An 18,775-nucleotide genomic window follows, 5' to 3' on the forward strand; every position below is an offset into this window, starting at 1 on the left:
TTATTAATTTTCTCAATAATAGGCCTAGGCCTTGATTTTTTTTATTAATCATGTAAATTTCTTTTTTGCATTTCTCTATTCAAAACGGGCACTGGTAGGAAAGAGCAAAGCAAAGAAGACCTCAAGTCTTTCTCGAGGACCATTGTCCACTCCAATAAAGAATATAAAGTATGACATATAGGGGCACACCCTTGTGTGCATAGGACTAGAGACATACCCTCTTCCATTTGTGAGTTTTAAGGTAACTCTAAACATTTACAGTGATGGTTTACATCTTGTGTTTTGTATTATTATAATATTTTAGTGCTTTTGCACCCTTTGTATTAAAACTATCATATTATACTACTTCCCAAAGTTGTTTTCACTAGTCTTTAGCATTTGCATACTTTAAGATGAAGGCTTTGTTGACTAGGTATTCTCTTTTTCACAAATATTTTCATATGAATGCCACTAGGACCAGAAATACTGCCTTGGCTAATATTGATATTAGAGTATTTTCTCATATACAAATATAATTAAATAGAGATGTTAGACAACACTGGTAAAGCTTTAGGAAAATAAATAACTTAAGTGACAAATTACCATAGGTAAGCTTTCCTCCATAATAAACTTGTTCATAAGAGATCAATATCCAATTACCAAATAGGAGGCCTAAATGTCATGTTTGTTTAATGTATACTAGGCTTGTCATATAAGATCATAAATATATTTTGGAAATAAATCTTAATCAATATTTTTAAGTTTATAAGCCCCTTGTTAAGGAATTGAGTTCCACTATCAAAAACCATGTCTTCCTAATAAACTAAAAGCTTTAAAATTGTATTGATTAATTCAACTTAGTTACGTATATCGAAGATCTGACTCACATAGAGCAATTTTACAATACCATTCAACCTTATAATGAAGTAATTTTTTCATTTAAACCTAAATTTATCATGATATCTGAGCATTACTATATAGAAAAGTCTTCAAAATTCATTAATCATATACCTAACATGGTTATTAGTTCAGCCCTAATTTACATTAAGTTGTTATAGCAAAGGGACAATTGTTAGGAGAAAAACATGCAAGCAGTACATTTGTTACTGGTAAAAAGAAATTATAGATATTATGAATCATCATTCATATTAGAGTAAATGTAAAATAGTTTTTATTTAAAAGAAATATAATTTAAAGAACTAAAACCAAATTGTAGATAACCAAAACATACCTATGTATTTTGCCTTACGAAACGGAGTCTTCATATTTTTTAATTAAATTGAAAATAAGATAGAATGTTATCAAGAGTAGAGTAGTCAGAGAATAGTTCAAAAGGTCGAAGGTATAATAGGATCAGAAGAACTATAATCTATGTCGAGCACCTTTAGAGCCAAGGTCAAAGAAATAGAGTGGGGCATATTGAAACCTAGATTCATCAAAAGAATCATCCCAAGATTGTATTAGAAAGAAAAACTAATCCATATTTTATCCAAATAATCAACAAATACTGAAAAAAATCATATACAAATATTATCACTTACTATCAAATATACAGAGCATATAAGAATACTTGTCATGTCTTTGAAGGAGAACCCTCAAAGGAATCATGCTGAAATAGGGGAAAAGGTTGTACTACACTACCATGGTACTAATGAAGATCCCATATGTGCCTTGATTTTCTAATTCATCGGCTTGTTTATTCCCTTATATGTAAATGTAGTTAAATGCAACAAAGGAAAAGTGATTGATAATTGTTAATTCCAAGTCTAAGTTAGTGTTTAGCTTCTAGTTAGGAGTTGTTACAGTTCTAAGGGCCTTAATGATGTTAGTTAAGTCTCCTTCTATATCGAGATTTGATATACCCAGTTTGGAGCATAGTTTGAGGCCTTCCACCAAAGCTTCCATTTTTGTGTTATTATTTGTAGTGATACCCAAGGGCTTATCTAGAGAAACTATTTCTCAACCACTTGAATCATGAACAACATATCTAATTCCAACCAATTTGAGGTTTCCTCTAAAGTTCTGTCAAAGCCTAATTTGAATATTCCTGGTGAGGGAGGCATCCTTACACATTCTTTTCTAGCTTTGACTTTATCAAACTTTGACTTGTTAGAAAAATGGGAGGATCTTGAGACCCATCCATTGGTGTCTCATCAACCCATCCTAGGTTCTCATGGATTTTCATTTATTTTTCTCATACATGATCCTATTTTTATTTAATTCAATTATAATTGCATTAATTTTTTTTAATAGTTCGGTAACAGACATGTATTTTTCTTTAAAAATTCTTTGATTTCTTTCTTTCCAAATTTACTGAATAAGAATGAATGGACAAACCTTCCATAATATTGTAGATGCTATCTTTATGAAGATTTTTCCATGATGAAAATATTTCTTTAAAACTGTGAGGGAATTTTGAGATGAAAACAAGTTTATTGCTCAATCATTCCTAGCTTTGTCTTGCATAAGGGTAGTTATGAAGTAAATAGTCCACAAATTTTGATTCTTTTTCAAAAAGAATAAAACTTACAAGGTCTTCATAACCCATTTTGGTAAACCAATCAATAGTGAGAATTTTTTTCTGAATAGAAAACCATAAGAAGGGACCCACTTTAGGTAGAATCACCTTATCAAAATACAGGTGAAGAGGAATGTGATTTTTGTTTTAGTAGTGCACTAAGAGGATTTGTTTGTAACCATCCTTTGAGTTATACTTCCCATTATTAGATGCAATCCAAATAAGGTGCTCCCTTTTATTGCTTAGGTGTACTTTCCTATGTGCCAAGATATTATTTAACATGATCTAGTGTTGGTCTAGAATACTTATCTCATCTAATTATTTCCATCTAAAGTGACCATGGATCTTATCCTTAGGAAAGATGATGTAATCATTAATGAATTTACCCCACATATCTTGGAGTATTTGAATTTTATTACCCCAATTAGAAAGGCTAAATATGAGAGGGAGGCCTTCCCATGAGTCCTCCCAAAAGAGCACTTCTCTATCATTATTGATTTGTCAGGCAAGATTTTTTTTCAAGATCTTTCTGCACTCATACATGAAGTTCCATATCCTTGATCCTTTTGGGAGTTATCTAATTCTAGAAAAGGAAGTGGCATCTCTTCCATTAAGTTATAAATGTGACATAATATTTTTGCCCATTTTAGAATGGATTTATGAAGAAGGATGGACAAGCTAGCTTGGCTCCTAAAGCGTTGCTCTGATCATTTACATTTTTTAAGCTCAAACCACAAAATTATGCATGGGGTTACATAAAGTTTCCCAAGCTGCTCACGGTATTTTATGTCGATCGCTAGTTCCATGCCAAAAAATGATTTTGAGTTGTTTATTGATTTATTTGTTGCAATTTGAGGGTAGGTTATAACAAGACATTTGATAAATAGGGATGGACAATAACATTGATTTGAGCATTGCCATTTTTCCTACCAAGGAAATCCATTTACCATTCCATGTAGCTATTCTTTTTCTAATTTTAGAAACAATTAGATCTTGAGAATTGGTATTTCTAGTACCTTTATCTAAGGATAGACCTTGGTATTTCCATGGTAATGAACCTTTTCTTAAATTAAGAGTATTGTAGATGTTATTTTCTAAATTTGGTGAAGTGTTAAGAATAAACATTTCAAATTTATCTTGATTAATTTCCTGTCCAGAGGCCCTTGTATATGTTTCAAGGATATCTTTGAATTTGTTGGTCTCCTAGATTTTACTTTTTCTAAATAAATAGTGACTTCAATGAATTGTTGATGAGTGATAGATTCCATATTGAAGGTGAGTTTGATGCCTTCTAATTGATTATACAATCTAGCCTTAGTGATGGTGTGTCCTAGGGCCTCAGCCATAATGATAAAGAGGAAAGATGACAAGGGATCGCCTTGATTACTGCCTCTTGAAACATGAAAGAAGCCTTCAGGAGACCCATTGAGCATGACGGAGAATTTGGAGGTGGATATACATTATATATATATATATATAGCTTATCAATCCAAAACTTTTCTAGGACCTTACATAAAAATCTCCAATCTACTTTGTCGTAGGCTTTGCTAATATCAAGTTTAACAAACATGTTGGGTATTCTGTTCATTTAGACATAGTGGATCTCTTCTTGTGCGATGATGACACCATCATAAAATAGAGAGATCCTAAACAAATCCAATTTGTTCATCACTAATTATCAAACGAAGTAATTTTTGCATTCTATCAGCCATTGCTTTGGTCAATAGCTTATAATGGTATTATATAGAGCAATAGGTTTGCAATCATTCAAAATTTTAATCTTTTCTTTTTGGGAATTAAGACTAAGATGGTATTATTAATTTCCTTAAGTAGATTTCCTAAATTACACACACCTTCTAATGCATCTACAACTTCTCTACCAATTAATTCCCAAGATTTATGGATGAACATTGTTGGGAAGCCATCTGAGCAAAGTGATTTATCTAGTTGTGTTTGTTTTAAGTACATTTCCAATTTTTTCTATGGTAGAATTTGATTATTGAAGGTGTTATTTTCTAAATTTGGATATGTGTTAAGAAAAAATATTTCAGATTTATCTTGGTTAATTCCCTATTAATTGTTGATGAGTAATATAATCCACATTGGAGGTGACTTCGATGCCTTCTAATTGATTATCCGAGCTAAACTTGGTGATGGTGCATCCCAGGGCCATAGCCATAATGATAAATATGAAAGATGATAAGGGTTTGCCTTGCCTAATGCCTCTTGAACCATGAAAGAAACCTTTAGGAGACTCATTGAGCATTACGAAGAATTTGGAGGTGGATATACATTCAAAAATTAAATTTATATATTGCTTATATAAATGAACATGTTGGGTCTTTTGTTCATTTAAACATAGTGGATTTCTTTTTGTGTGATGATGACACCATCATAAATAGAGTGATCATGAACATATCTAGTTTGTCCATCACTAATAATTGAAGGAATTAATTTTTGCATTCTATCAGCCATTGTTTTGGTCTTCAACTTATAATGGTATTATATAGAGCAATAGGTCTGCAATCATTAAAAATTTCAATCTTTTCTTTTTTGGAATTAAGGCTAAGAAGGTATTATTAATTTCTTTAAGTACATTTCCTAAATTATGCACACCTTCTAATGCATCTGTGACTTCTCTACCAATGAATTCCCAATATTTTTGGAAGAACATTGTTGGGAAGTCATTGAGGCCAAGTGATTTATCTAGTTATGTTTGCTTAATTACATTCCCAATTTCTTCTATATGGTAAAATTTTCTTTTAGAGATTTATTAATATCTTGATTGATAATTCTAGGAATATTAGAGAGATGCATATTTTGGATTTGATTGTGTGCCATATTTAATGTTTTGAATCACACTCAATGATCCATCATCAGTATGTGAAGAGCTATAGGAGATAAATCTAAGAATTTGTTGAGTAAATTTTGGTTTAAGGGGCCTAAAGAATCATTATTGTTTAGAATATCACTAAAGTAATTAATGGCCTCCTCAACAATGGCTTTGGTTTCTTCAATTTGTCACCATTTGAAATAATTAATTTTGTTATCTTATTAATATTTCTCCTAGTATTAGTACTATTATTAAAAAAAAATGTATTTTTATCTGTTGCCTTTAGCCATTTTTCTCTGGATTTTTGCCTCTAGAAAAACTCTTCTTTAGATAAAATGTCTTCTAACTCTATTTTGAGAAGTTTTTCTTTATAATGGGTTTCTTGATCCATTCCTTGGGTTATAATTAGTTTATTAAGAGTATCAAGTTCAGCTTCAATTTTAGTTGTGTTTTCAAATATGTTGCCAAACCACTCTTTGTTCCATTTAATTAATTTACTCTTAATTTTCTTAAGCTTGTTGACTAAAATGAATATCTTAGAACCTTTGAAATGTATATTTTCCCACCATTGTTGAATCAAGGGTAACAATCTTTCATCTTTGAACCACATTTGCTCGAATCTGAAGGGGGTACCTTGTATTTTGGGGTCATCAAGAATTTTAAGCAAAACTGGAAAATGGTCAAAACCTAGAAAGATTTATGCCTTCAAGGAAAAGGGAAAATTAGTCATGTTTCCCTTGAAGAAGAAATGATCAATTTTTTCTACTATATTATTATTACCTTTCCTCGTGTTAGTCCAACTGTAAATGCCCTCTTCTAGATTCAAGTCCATTAGCTAGTTATACCTTACCAACTCTCCAAATTTGTCCATTGATCTAGAAGTGACATTTCTACCTCCTATTTTTTTTTAAGGATCTAAAATAGCTTTAAAGTCACCACCTAAGAAGAAGGTTTGATCTAGATAGAGATCTACAAAGGTGTTAATTTCATGCCAGACTAACCTTCTTTCTATTTGTTGTGTTGGTCTATATATTTTTGAAAAACAGAAGCTCAGATTGGATTTTAAGCTTCTAACTTTCTTGCAAATCCAATTTTTTTAATCAGATATACTAGTTTCCTTGGGTCATCTATGATAGTTAAACCTCCAAATGATATGTCTGCCTAAATACCATAAATTTCCCCATTGCCTTTAGAACTTTTTATCAAGGTTAGTTAATTCATCCTTATTAAGTTTAGTTTCTTGTATGAGGATTACTTCAGGTTTATATTTGTTTAAGACACACTCTAATAAACAATGTATTTTAGTGGCATTAAAGCCCCTAATGTTCCATGAAAGTACCTTCATTGGTCCTTGAGAGGGACCATCCCACTCCTTGCATGAAATAGATAAGTGATATTCATTTGATTGAACAAATTTCAATCCTTCATTCTTAATTCAACAAGAGATTTCCTACCCCTTTTCTTGACGTATTCAGCATAATCAATTTCTACTATGCTTTCATTGGTAGTTGCAATGCCTAAATCTGGATTGTTTTCCTAGACATTTAATTCAACCAACTCTCTTTGCAAGACCAATTGGTCATGCTCTTGAGCCTCTAGTTCTTGAATTTTGTTAGTTAAAAATTCTCTTTGAGCATTGATAGCATCCATGTCAACAAAATCTACTAAGATATTATCCAAATTTCCATTCAATATTTCCTTAGTAATAGTATTAATTTTATTCTGGTCAAGTTGGTTAGTATGGTTAACTGGACAATTGATTTGGCCAATAGGCATTTGATTTTGGGGAGGAAAGAAAGAGGGGATCAAGTCCATAATGGATGGGGGCAAGGTGTAAGTAGGTGTGGGTTGAGGATCCACTATGGAAAGTGTGCTAGGTTCAGTAGAGAGATCTATAAGGGGATCCAACTTGCTAGGGGAGGGAAGGGATTGTGTAGAAGAGTGTGTTGGGGGTGAGGCTTGAGGACCAAGGATGTCCTCTATATGAGTAAGGATATCCTCTATTGGAATGTTATCCTGAGTGTTAGGTAGTTCTCCTTCGTAAAGCATGTCTAATTGGGCTGACGTGGAAGCTAAGTGAGATGGTGAGGTGGACAAGGAGTGAAAGAGTGAGGCATAATTGCCGTCAAATTTGTAAATGTTTAACGTTGTTCTTCGAACTTGCGCTGTCAAACCCGGGCTCGAATCCCAGTAGCCACTTGTTCGGCATGATGATGTTTTATGAGCTTCAATTACATTACCAAATGGAAATTCTCTTTTATCTTCTCAAACTTTGGGATAATCTGAGAGATTAAAATAATCTATTACAGATAACAATTGGGGTTTTAAAATATCAATATAAATCAAAAGAGAATCTTAGAATTTATTATGTAAATTCAAAGTATATGGTTAAAATCATTAATATGAATAGTAAGAGATTTCTACAATCTATTACATAGATAAAAAATATTTAGATTAAAAATATTAACATTAATGATAAGATATTTCTATTGTCAATAGTAAAAATCATACAATTATGTATGATAAGAATTAATCACGTCAAAATTGTAATAGTAAAATTTATATAATTATATTTGATTGAGGTGTTTATTTTACTAAACAATTTGATTTGATTTTGTAATTGAAGAAATATGATCAAATAATTTTGATTCAAGTAAACTAAAAATTCAAATTTTTAGTTTTGAATTTCAAATTTGGACTCTTGTTTTTCTTTCCTACTAGCTCTTATAAGCTAATCAAACCACAAATGATTCCAAAAAGTGCAGCAACGAGTCATTATTCATTTAAATAATCTTGGAAAATATCTAGATATAATTGAAAAGGATAAAAGAGATTATTATAAGAACATATTATATGATCCTTGTCTTTGATCTTTTGTGTAGAAGCTTGATCAAACACAATAAAATTTGTCAAATAAATACTTTAAAAATGTCTATTAGCATCATTTGCAAGCAAGAATAGCCCAAAGAACATTTACAATAATTATAATTTTTTTATCAATTCAATTACATAAGTTAGATTTATCTTTTTATTCCAAATTCACTTGTATGAATTTAAACCATTATGGAACTTCAGTTTTCAAAGTTTTCAATGTTCCTCTATCAAAATATCTTTAACAATTTTCGACACCATTTGTAAAATGTCCTACTATTTAAAAAATGGACCAATTTATTACATTCAATTTCTTAATTTTCATATTAATTACTATATTTGAACATTAAGGAGGTCAGGTTTCCACAATTCATGATAGTTATGATGCTTAGCTTCTACATTATATTTGAATAGTGTTATTGTAACTCTCCATAATTTAGTTTCCTCCACAACATACATTTATAAGATATATTATGTTCATTAATTAATTATATTTTATAATAAAAATAAATTATTTGAATTCTGAAATTTTCACTTTCTATTATTTTCTTCAAAATCATAATACATTGCTATTTAAAAATTAATTTTTAAATTTAATCAATGTACGCTTTGATTTTATATATTATATTTTCTCTAATACTTTCCTATAAATAATGCATAGTTAGTTTTATAAAGACATTACAAACTTTTAAATCTGTCCATCATTAAGATTTTAAATCTAAGTTTTCTAATTATTTTTCGTATGCACCAGGAGATTGGACTTTTCCCTAGATTCAAAAGATGAAGACTTCAAAAAAAAAAGCTCAATACACGATGGTTGAGGCTCTGTGCAATAGCTGAAGTTTTGAAACAACAGACTAAGCAATACAAATTTCGAACATATCAATTGTTGCAGTACATTCCAACAGAATCTTATGAAAAGGGAAAGCGAAATCTATAACTTGGGCGTAACAGATAAAGGGATTTTGATCCGGCCTGTTAGAGCTTAAGCATCACCAGTATTACTGTAACAGATAAGTGACCTATATAGGTCTCGAACCTGCGACCTCTGCGTCATTAGCATGACATTCTCACGAACCAAAATAATAGGACTGGGCAAAGTAACTGTGTCTGAGTTTCCTGTCAAGTACGAATTCCTGTGTCTGAGCTATTGAAGAAAGAAAGCTCAATAGTCCCCACAAACAGAAGGGCAATAAATTATCTTAAACATTATCCTTGGAGACCTGGGCTGGAATCCCAGCAGCCACACTTTTCCCCCAACTATCATTCGGTCTGTCCTAATTTCTCCAATTTTACATAGTTGTAAATTAATAATTAAAATTTTTTGATCTCCTCTCTTAGACTTCCTTTCTTTCTTTCTGTTTCGTCCTTCTTATGTTTATCTCTATATCTACCTATTCATCTCTCTATCTATTTCTATCCTCCTTGCTCTATCTTTCTCTCTAATACTGGTCTATATCGCTCTATATCTCTCTCACTTTTATCCCCTTTACATTTATCTCCTTATCTTTATTCCCTTCTATATCTATATATTATTATCTCCATACGGCTTTTATTTCCTTAATCTCTCCTACTTTATATCCATCTCTCTCTATTTCTCTCTTTATCTCTTGCTCACCTCTCTCCATTTCTTTCTATCCATATCTCTCTAAATTTAACTCCCTATTTCTAGTTCTATATTATCCTTCTATCTATATCACTCCATCTCTTCATTCCCCTCTCTCACCTATTTCTCTTCAACTTACCCTCTATCTCCCTATCTTTATCTCCAACTCTATCTATATCTCTCCATATTGGTATCTTTGTCCATGTCTACCTCAATTCCTCTATCTATTTATTTTCCTATCACTCTCTATCTCTTTAGATCACCCTTTATCTATATATTTCTATATCCCTTTCCCTCTCCCTCACTCTCTACATCTATCCCTTTCTCCACCCTCTCTCTCTCCATTTTTCATCGTCTATCTCTTCAGCTTTACCTTGCTCTTCCTCTCCTCATATATTTGCTTTTGTTAAATGGCTTATAATTGACCTCATTTAGTTTTTCAGAGAAGAAGGCAATATGATTTCCTTCTTGAATAAGAACCACTCTTGTGGATAAGTTACTTACATCTATTTCAACAATGAAGCTATTATTAATGTCTGGGACAGAAAGAATAGGGAATTAGGCTACTCAATCCTTGAGGTATTCAAAGGCATGCTCTTCTTTGGTATTCCAATGAAATCTTTCTTTCTTACCTACTTTTACGGTGGCCAACATGGGGGCACAAATTTGGCTAAATTTAGATTGATGAATTTTCTTGAGAATATTGTAAGACCATGGAAACTTCTTACATCACCCATTTTAGGGGGTGGTCAATTGAGAATGTTACAACCTTCTTTGGATCCATCTTTAGTATTCCTTTGGAGATTAAAAAACCAAAGATAGTTTAGTTCTTCTTGTATGAATACATGTTTATCCTAATTTATTATTAGTTTCATCTTATAAATCCTTCTTAGGACTAGGTAAATCCCCTTTGAGATTCATGATATGGCTTAACTGCCTCCTGTGTTCTGTAAGTCTAGTGGTTGTATCGGGCATTGACAGGTCGATCTTTTGGTGCAACAGTAACTCTAGCTTGTAACAAGTGGTATCAAAGTGATGCAGAGTCTGCAGCTAAAGACCTCCTTAAGCCTTCCAAGGCCTTTCCACAACTAGGTCTTAACACCAACACTCAAATTTGGCAACTTTCCCTTCAGCCAGGTACACCCTATTCAATGGGGTTATGAAGCAACTATATTTAAGTCACTTCACTTCTCAAGCAAATTACATTGGAGACAATCTACAAATACCCTAAATACTATGATTCCAGAACTTGTTTGGATCCCTCAAGTCTCAAACCCTCTTTTGTAGCAATTAGGCCTATTAGGCCAACTAGCCCTCCATTCTCTATTTTTGGGCTTTAACCCTTAAATCTTCCACACACCCAGGGAAACTAATCACCTTTCCAGACACCCATTTGGTTGTTTTGTCTGATCCTAAAAGGATTGGAAAAGTTCTTAGTCCTGCACCATCAAATCCCCAATTGCACTCCTATGCCTAGTTGGCCAAACTAAGCTAGGGCATCATGAAAATTTGAACAAGGTGGGTTCCCAAGACCCCAAATCTTCTAGGCTAACTCAAACAACCCCAAAGTACTCAAAAACAACCCTTGGTGCCAATAAACAACTCAGCTTTTACAATTGTCTCCATTTTTCTTCTTTTCCTAGTCAAGATTGCTCTCTAACTTGACCTAGGGTCAGCTTGAAAGTTCCTCAACCCTTCTCCAAGCCCCTTGAAACTCTGGAATCATGTAGTTCAAACTCCTAACTTGCATTCCCTCGAGTTTTAGAATTTTCCATCATGGGTTTTGCAAGTTAGGATGCCATTAATGCAAGCTACTATTACAAAACAGTATTCGAGACCAATCCCAGAAAAACTTAAATAACTTTTGACTCCCTGCTTCAAATGAATTCAAACAAAAACCAAAAGATAGCTAAAACAACCCTCTATACAAAAAGGTACATTTGCGTTTATGAACCATCTATACAAGGCCGTACAGTCTGCTATCACACTAGTTTTTCCAAAAATTTAAGGGTTTTATTGCCTTATTTCAACTTCAAGCCTTGCACAATGATCCTTCTGCCTCTATGGATCACATTACATCATTTTTGAATTCAAATCATGAATGTTGGTTCTCCAATGGACCGTTGGGAACCAAAAGACACCTTTTCAAATGTTATTAAAACATAACAATGTAATTTGTCACTTTAGGCGTACTTAGGCCTAAAACTTATTCTTGAGGATATGTTTAACCCCCTAGACCTCTAAAAAAACTCTGACCTATCACCTAGACACACCAAACATGACCACAACCACTCAAACATGCCATCAATCTCCTAGGACCCTATGGTTGCTTTGATTCACTAGGTTTATAAAGACACCTTAATGATCAAGCACCTTACAAAATGGGTCAATATAATGTAAATGCGGACCTAGACCAACTACTAGACCTACCTAGCAATTTAGCATGCCAAGGAGTCATAGGTGCCCTGCACCACAAAGCTTGGTCATAGGTTCGAATCTCCTCAAGTAATGCTGAGGGGGGATTATTGGACTAACTGTCAGCATCTCCCTTCAGGATTTGTGACATGACTTAACCACCTCTTGTGTTCTATAAGTCTAATGGTTGTATCGGGCATTGACAAGTTGATCTTTTGGTGCAATGGCAACTCTAGCTTGTAACAAGACAACAACAAACTTTACTATGAAAACATGACGACGTTTAGTCATCAATATCATTAATGTGCTAGGTGAATTACTAAGTCCAAAAGGTATAACAATACATTCATAGAGCCCTTATGTTGTTTTGAAGTTTATTTTGCATACATCCCCTAGCCTTATCTTGATCTAATGATAGCCTACTTTTAGGTGTATCTTTTAAAAGTAACATATACCTCCTCATTGGCTCAAGAACTCTTCTTTTTCTTAGGACTAGAAATCTGTAACTGATAGAGATTATATAAATGGCCCCTGTGTTAGTAAAAAGTCTCCATATTCCATTCTTTTTAGGTGCTAGTACAATGGGTACTACACAAGGACTGAGGCTATTTTGGATAAGACCTTTATCCATTAATTCCTAATTTTCTCTGGTAATCTTTTCATTCTAATTAGCTATCATTTTTTAGGCTTCCTTTTTTAGTAGTGATGTTACATAAATAAAATCACTATGATTTGTTATATCTCTCAAGAGTGTGAGGGCATTGGATAAGTCTTCCACCTGTTTATTTTTCCAACAAATATTTATATGGACCTTAGGGAGTTTCTTGCACTTTTATTGTTATTCATTCTCCTTAGGTTTTAGTACTAGATCTTAGCCTACATCATGTTCTTCTTTTATTATTTTTAGCATCTTCTTTTCTCCTACGAAAATGATAATGGGTGATTTTTGTTTATCATTTTCATTCTCAAATAGAGGCTTCATGGTGTATCTATTTCAAACTTTTGTGATAATGAATGTATTTATTTTCCCATTATGTTGTGATTTAAGGTCAAATTGTCAAGGGAGACCTAATAAGAGATGTCATACATCCATGTCTATTATATGACATAGGAACTTATCCATATATTCCCCCATTAAAAATTATACCCATCTTTACTCATTTAGTAGTGAACTTGTTTCATTTTATTAAGACAAGATACTTTCAGAACATAACTATGTCTAATGAATACCAAATTAATAACATTATTATCAAAAAATTTCTACTTCCCCTTTAGCACATGAGCATAATATGCCTCACAACCAATAACTCTCAGAGGTCTAAGTGTAGACTTATGACCCGACTATGTTTCCATTTTCATCTTATCAACATGAGTTGGACTAGTAGACATGTTTCTAAAGTAGCAGTAAGTTGCTATAGCTTCAACCAAGAATATTTTTCTAGTCCAACACCACTCATCGCACTCCTAGCCTTCTCCATTGGGGTAATGTTCATTCTTTTTGCAAGTCCATTTTTTTGTAGAGAATATAGAGTTGTCTTTTATCTTGTAATACTAAAATATTTATAGAATAGATCAAAATAATTGGATCAATATTCATAACTATAATCTATCATATAACATTTGATCTTGTTTCTATATTGAAACTCCATCACTACTTTAAATTCTTTGAAACGATCAAAAACTTTAGTGCTACTCTTTAAAAAATAAACCAATGTTCTACTACTAAAATCATGAATGAAAGGAACATAATAAACTAAGCTATAAAAGGAAGGAACTTCAACTAGACAAAATACATCTGAATGGATTAGATTCAATATACATGTACACTTATGAGAACTAAAGTTAACAAAATGTGGTTTTGTTTGGCATAGATATAGTGCTCACAAAAATTAAACTTAAGATTGCGATAACTCAAACAATTAGTTCTAGTTCATAATTATTAATTTTCAGTTGTAGGCAAAACCCTACAACACAACGGTAACTTGTGAGCCTCTCATGTGGGATGTCTTGGGTTCAAATCTACCTTTGCTTAACATATAATAATAATTAATCTAGGCTTCAGCAGTTTACCGATCAGAAAATAATTATTATTATTAATTCTCAAAGTTCTTAGACCCTTCTCAGCTATATGGCTTAGTCTCTAGTGCAATAGAAACATCGTCTATGAAGTTAAATTTATTCACTCAATAGAGAACCCTTGGGTACCCAAAATCCATGACCACCTTTTGAAAAGGAAACCCACTCCTTGTCTAGTAGAGTTCCTTTTCATACAATCCTATTAGAAGTATTAGTAAACTCAACTATTCATGCATCAAATTTGTATAATGTACCCAATGTGCATCATATTCCTATTGCCATAACACTTCTTTCAACTTTTGAAAATACTCCAAAAAATTGTATGTACATGCCCTCATATATTAGCTTGCTAATAGATAAAAAAATATTGTTAGTCTAGGGATATGCAATACACCATCAAATCTTCTAAATTCTAGCATCAAAAAATTTAATGTTAACACTTCCATGACACACAATTTCAAGAGAGAAGTTATCATATCCCAGATACACCTTACTAGCATCAAATGTTTCATACTTACTAAACCAATTCTTATTAGGAGTCATGTGAAAATATGCACCATGTATTGTCAGATGAACCAGTGGTCGAGGTAAAAATAAAGCCATCTCCATCTCCCTTCTTGGACTCACAATCAAAATAAATCTTGGACTTACTAGGGGATTTAGTTGAAGATAGTTATGAAGCAATTTTGATAGTGGATTCCTTTTGGAAGTGACTAAGTTTGCAACAATTCTAACAAATTATCTTGGACTTACTAGGGGATTCAGTTGAAGATAGTTATGAAGCAATTTCGATAGTGGATTTAGTTGACTTCCTATCAACTCCTTACAAAGTTGAAGTGGCTAGATTAATAAGGTTGGAATCCTCTAGCACTGATTCAGAATCTCCTAGCAAGGACTACATTACTAATTGTATGTGTTTGGCTCCCAACAATGTCCTACCCTTTCACAAAGAACATTTATATTAGTACATCATCTTGTGGGCAACATTTCCACTGAGGTTTTCCCTCTAACCAAGTGTTTCCCTAGTTGAAAAATCTTGTGTTCTTATGCATGGTCATTATCTAATGGTTGTTGTGTCTATTGGTTATATGTTTCAAATTTGATAAAGTTAATTTAAGTCATGTGCATGCTTCTAGGTGAGATTCTCTGTGAATTTTTCAGCATAAATTTAGATTGTGTGTTAATTTAACTTGTTTAGCCACACAATTTAATCACCCCACCCCCCGAGTTGTGTTGATGGACATTACTTTTTAACACTTCTTTCTCATCTTCTCATAAAATAGGCAACTAGAGCCAACATCAATCTCTATATGGCCATGACAAGGCTATCCAATGGGTTTTGCAATGAACATCTAGCAAGACTTGACACCTTTATTTTTCATCCATTGGCACCCCTACTAAGCTCAACCAAGCCACCAACATATTAGAACTTTTTAGATACTCAAATATTCATCCATATTCTTCTATTATTGAGGAATACACCATCTTCCTCAAGGAAATCTTATTCATAACTTATATTTGTTGATATACATCAATCCTCCCTGACATGTCTTCCATTTTTACATCTTGTAATATAGAAAATCAAATAATCTACACAAGACCCCGCACAAAACTTGGATAGCCCAAAATATCATGTACCCAAGAAATAGAACCAAAACTCAATAGGCTCTACTATCACTTGCAAGGAATCAAAGGTATGCAAGACTACATCCTATGTTAATCTTGACAAGACAATTATGCAAATATCAACTTAATTATTAGAAATATTTTAAGATACAAACAAGTGCATAAATGAAACAACAATAAATACATTACACGATGATTTATTATGGAGAAACCCTTAGGGAATTTTTTTAAAATACACTGTAAGCCCTACATAATGTATTATCAAAATAATTGAAAACCTTTTTTTTTCAACTCAATGTATTATGCAAGTAATTGAACCCTATATTTGTAATTTATTAGCTAATTAATTGAGAAATAACCCACATATTAAGCTCTCAATAATGTTTAGTTTAGCAATTGTTTCTCACTTCCTGTGAACCATATTTTGGTGTACCTTTGACTTGATGTTAATTTTTTGTTGTTAAGGGTTCCCCTCCTTAAATTTATATAATTAGAACAATAAATTGAATAAACCTTAAATTTAAATTCTATATGGTGTACCTTTGACTTGATGTTAATTTTTTGTTGTTAAGGGATCTCCTCCTTAAATTTATATAATTTGAACAATAAATTGAATAAAGCTTAAATTTAAATTCTATATGTAATAATCCATTTGTCTCTTTTTCGCTTGAATTTTTTTTTTTTAAAATTAATAATACTTAAATTGAAGAAATGTGTTCATAATTTTACTCTCTTTTCTATAAAAAAATAAATATTTCTTTAACAAGAATATATGTGCATCTATATAGATAGTTAGAACGAATAGACAACCCTCAAACATCGTACACAAAAACAAACAAAAATATAAGATTTAAAAAAAAATCAACATTAAGTATTTAACACTTTTCATGTAAAAATTAATATTTAATATGTGATATTTGAATATATTGATTTAAGTTAATTTCGCATTAGCACGATTATCTTTTAAATGTCTCAAACAACAGAAAAGATTCACATGGATACAAATAGTGCACACAATATTATTAAAATCTGTATCAAATGTCTACAATCTGTTCATACATTTATGAATTGATATTACAACGACCAGCTTAAAAATCACACAAAACAAATGTCCGTTTGCAGACATAAGAATTGACAATAAGAATGCATAACAGAAATAGGGATGATAATGGGAATATAAGCTAAAAATAGATGAGACTAAGCCTCGTACGCTCTATGATCGGTATGTAAAAATATCATCAACCTGAGAACTAAAACAAGGGAGAAATTGGTATTACGTCAAAAATCCCAAAGTTGGTCCTCGAATTCATGATGCATTTGAGGGGCAGTGGGAAGGAGATCACCTTCGCTTGTCATCATAAACATTTCAATCCAATTATCAAATTCGGCCATCGACACCACTCCATCAGTTGACACATTCAAGATTTCTCTCTGCTCATCTAATGACTCGAGCTGTGGAACATGAAGATTTCTCTGCTCATCGAGTGACTGAAAATCTTGAAGAAGAGACTGAGCGACATTGACCACAGGGGATTTGCCGCTTTCGGTACGTGAATGGTAATAGTATTTTCCTGCTTCGTCTTTAGCTGCCAATTTGAATGGCTCGCCCGTCAGCACAGAAAGTTCATGAATTTTCTTGAACAGTCCATTCAACCTCTTCTTGCAATGAGTGCGGCGTTTAGCGCCATTCTCAACAAATTTTATCTCCAGCTTCTGCCTACCCATCACAGTCACAATGAATTCCCAATGAAACAAGAGTGTTCAAATGAAATATATAGGATGGCCGAAACTTCTGAGTAAACATGCAACTAACTTCGCAGCTATCCGTTAACTGATTGCTTTTTCAAAAAAATGTATTTTAATATTTAAATATATATATTATTTAGTAAACTATATGTATCTGCATTTCTAAATTAGGAAAAGTAACCGTATTGTAAAAATGGAGTAAGTCATAAAAGTTTTTTAATTAATATAATGTTATCTATCAATATTTATTAACTAAATTTGAAAAATATACCTTTATTCAAAAAAATTGTTTCTTTTAAGAAATATTTCATTAAATTGTTTAAAATTAAAAATTAATTGATATCATTTAAATATAAATAAAAAGTAATTTTTATGGTACATACAAATGTCTTATTATAATTGTTTTCTTCAACAAATTATTATTATAATTATATTACAATTGACCAATACGGTATAGTATTTTTCAACATAGTAATTTTATTATATAGTTCTAATTTTTGACATATTATTTTTATTTTTTAAATTATCAATTATTTGAAATTCTATTGGTGATCATTGAAAAAAGTAATGAATTAAAATGATTTTTAATTCAAAAATTAGAAAAAAAATTAACATAAACTATTGGACTGCCACATTTTTGGGTTTTTGTTCTGGAAGCCTACTGAAACAATTCTCCAAACTTACTTTTCATGAAATTTCTATTACTGTTATGCAAATAATTGAATTTGAAGCTTCCTAGTCAATGGCAAAACCCATTGTACAATGAATTTCTACTCCCACACTCTCCTACCATGACCCTTTCCTTGATTGTGCATGCTCTCATTTGGAAGCGTCTATCCAGTAGACTAAATTTGCCAAATAAATCATTTCTCATTTCACCTCTACAAATGCACACACTTACTTCCTTCTCTTTCCAAACTGAGATTCCCCAATTTCTGCCACACATTCTTAGACCACTTAAACATCTTGTAATTCTTCATTGCCCTATGAGAATGAAGGTAATATTTTTTTGTTTCTTGATCATTGCATTATTTTGATTTAAATGTCTTCAGCCGCTTGCTGGTTCTAATTTGCAAAAAATAGTGCTCAAATTGTCTCTGGAGGA

General features: G+C 32.1%; 1 protein-coding gene across 1 annotated transcript; it reads right to left on the reverse strand.

Annotated features, from left to right (window-relative positions):
• Positions 1–17,202: 17,202 nt before the first annotated feature.
• On the reverse strand, positions 17,203–17,649 carry LOC149546020 (MADS-box protein FLOWERING LOCUS C-like). Its single transcript, XM_089793879.1, has one exon. The coding sequence runs from the start codon at positions 17,647–17,649 to the stop codon at positions 17,203–17,205; it is 447 nt and encodes a 148-aa protein (XP_089650005.1).
• Positions 17,650–18,775: the final 1,126 nt, after the last annotated feature.

The sequence above is a fragment of the Cupressus sempervirens genome, chromosome 7 (assembly GCF_028749045.1).
Source record: "Cupressus sempervirens isolate cs-2001-9-10 chromosome 7, ASM2874904v1, whole genome shotgun sequence".
Taxonomy (NCBI): Eukaryota; Viridiplantae; Streptophyta; class Pinopsida; order Cupressales; family Cupressaceae; genus Cupressus; species Cupressus sempervirens.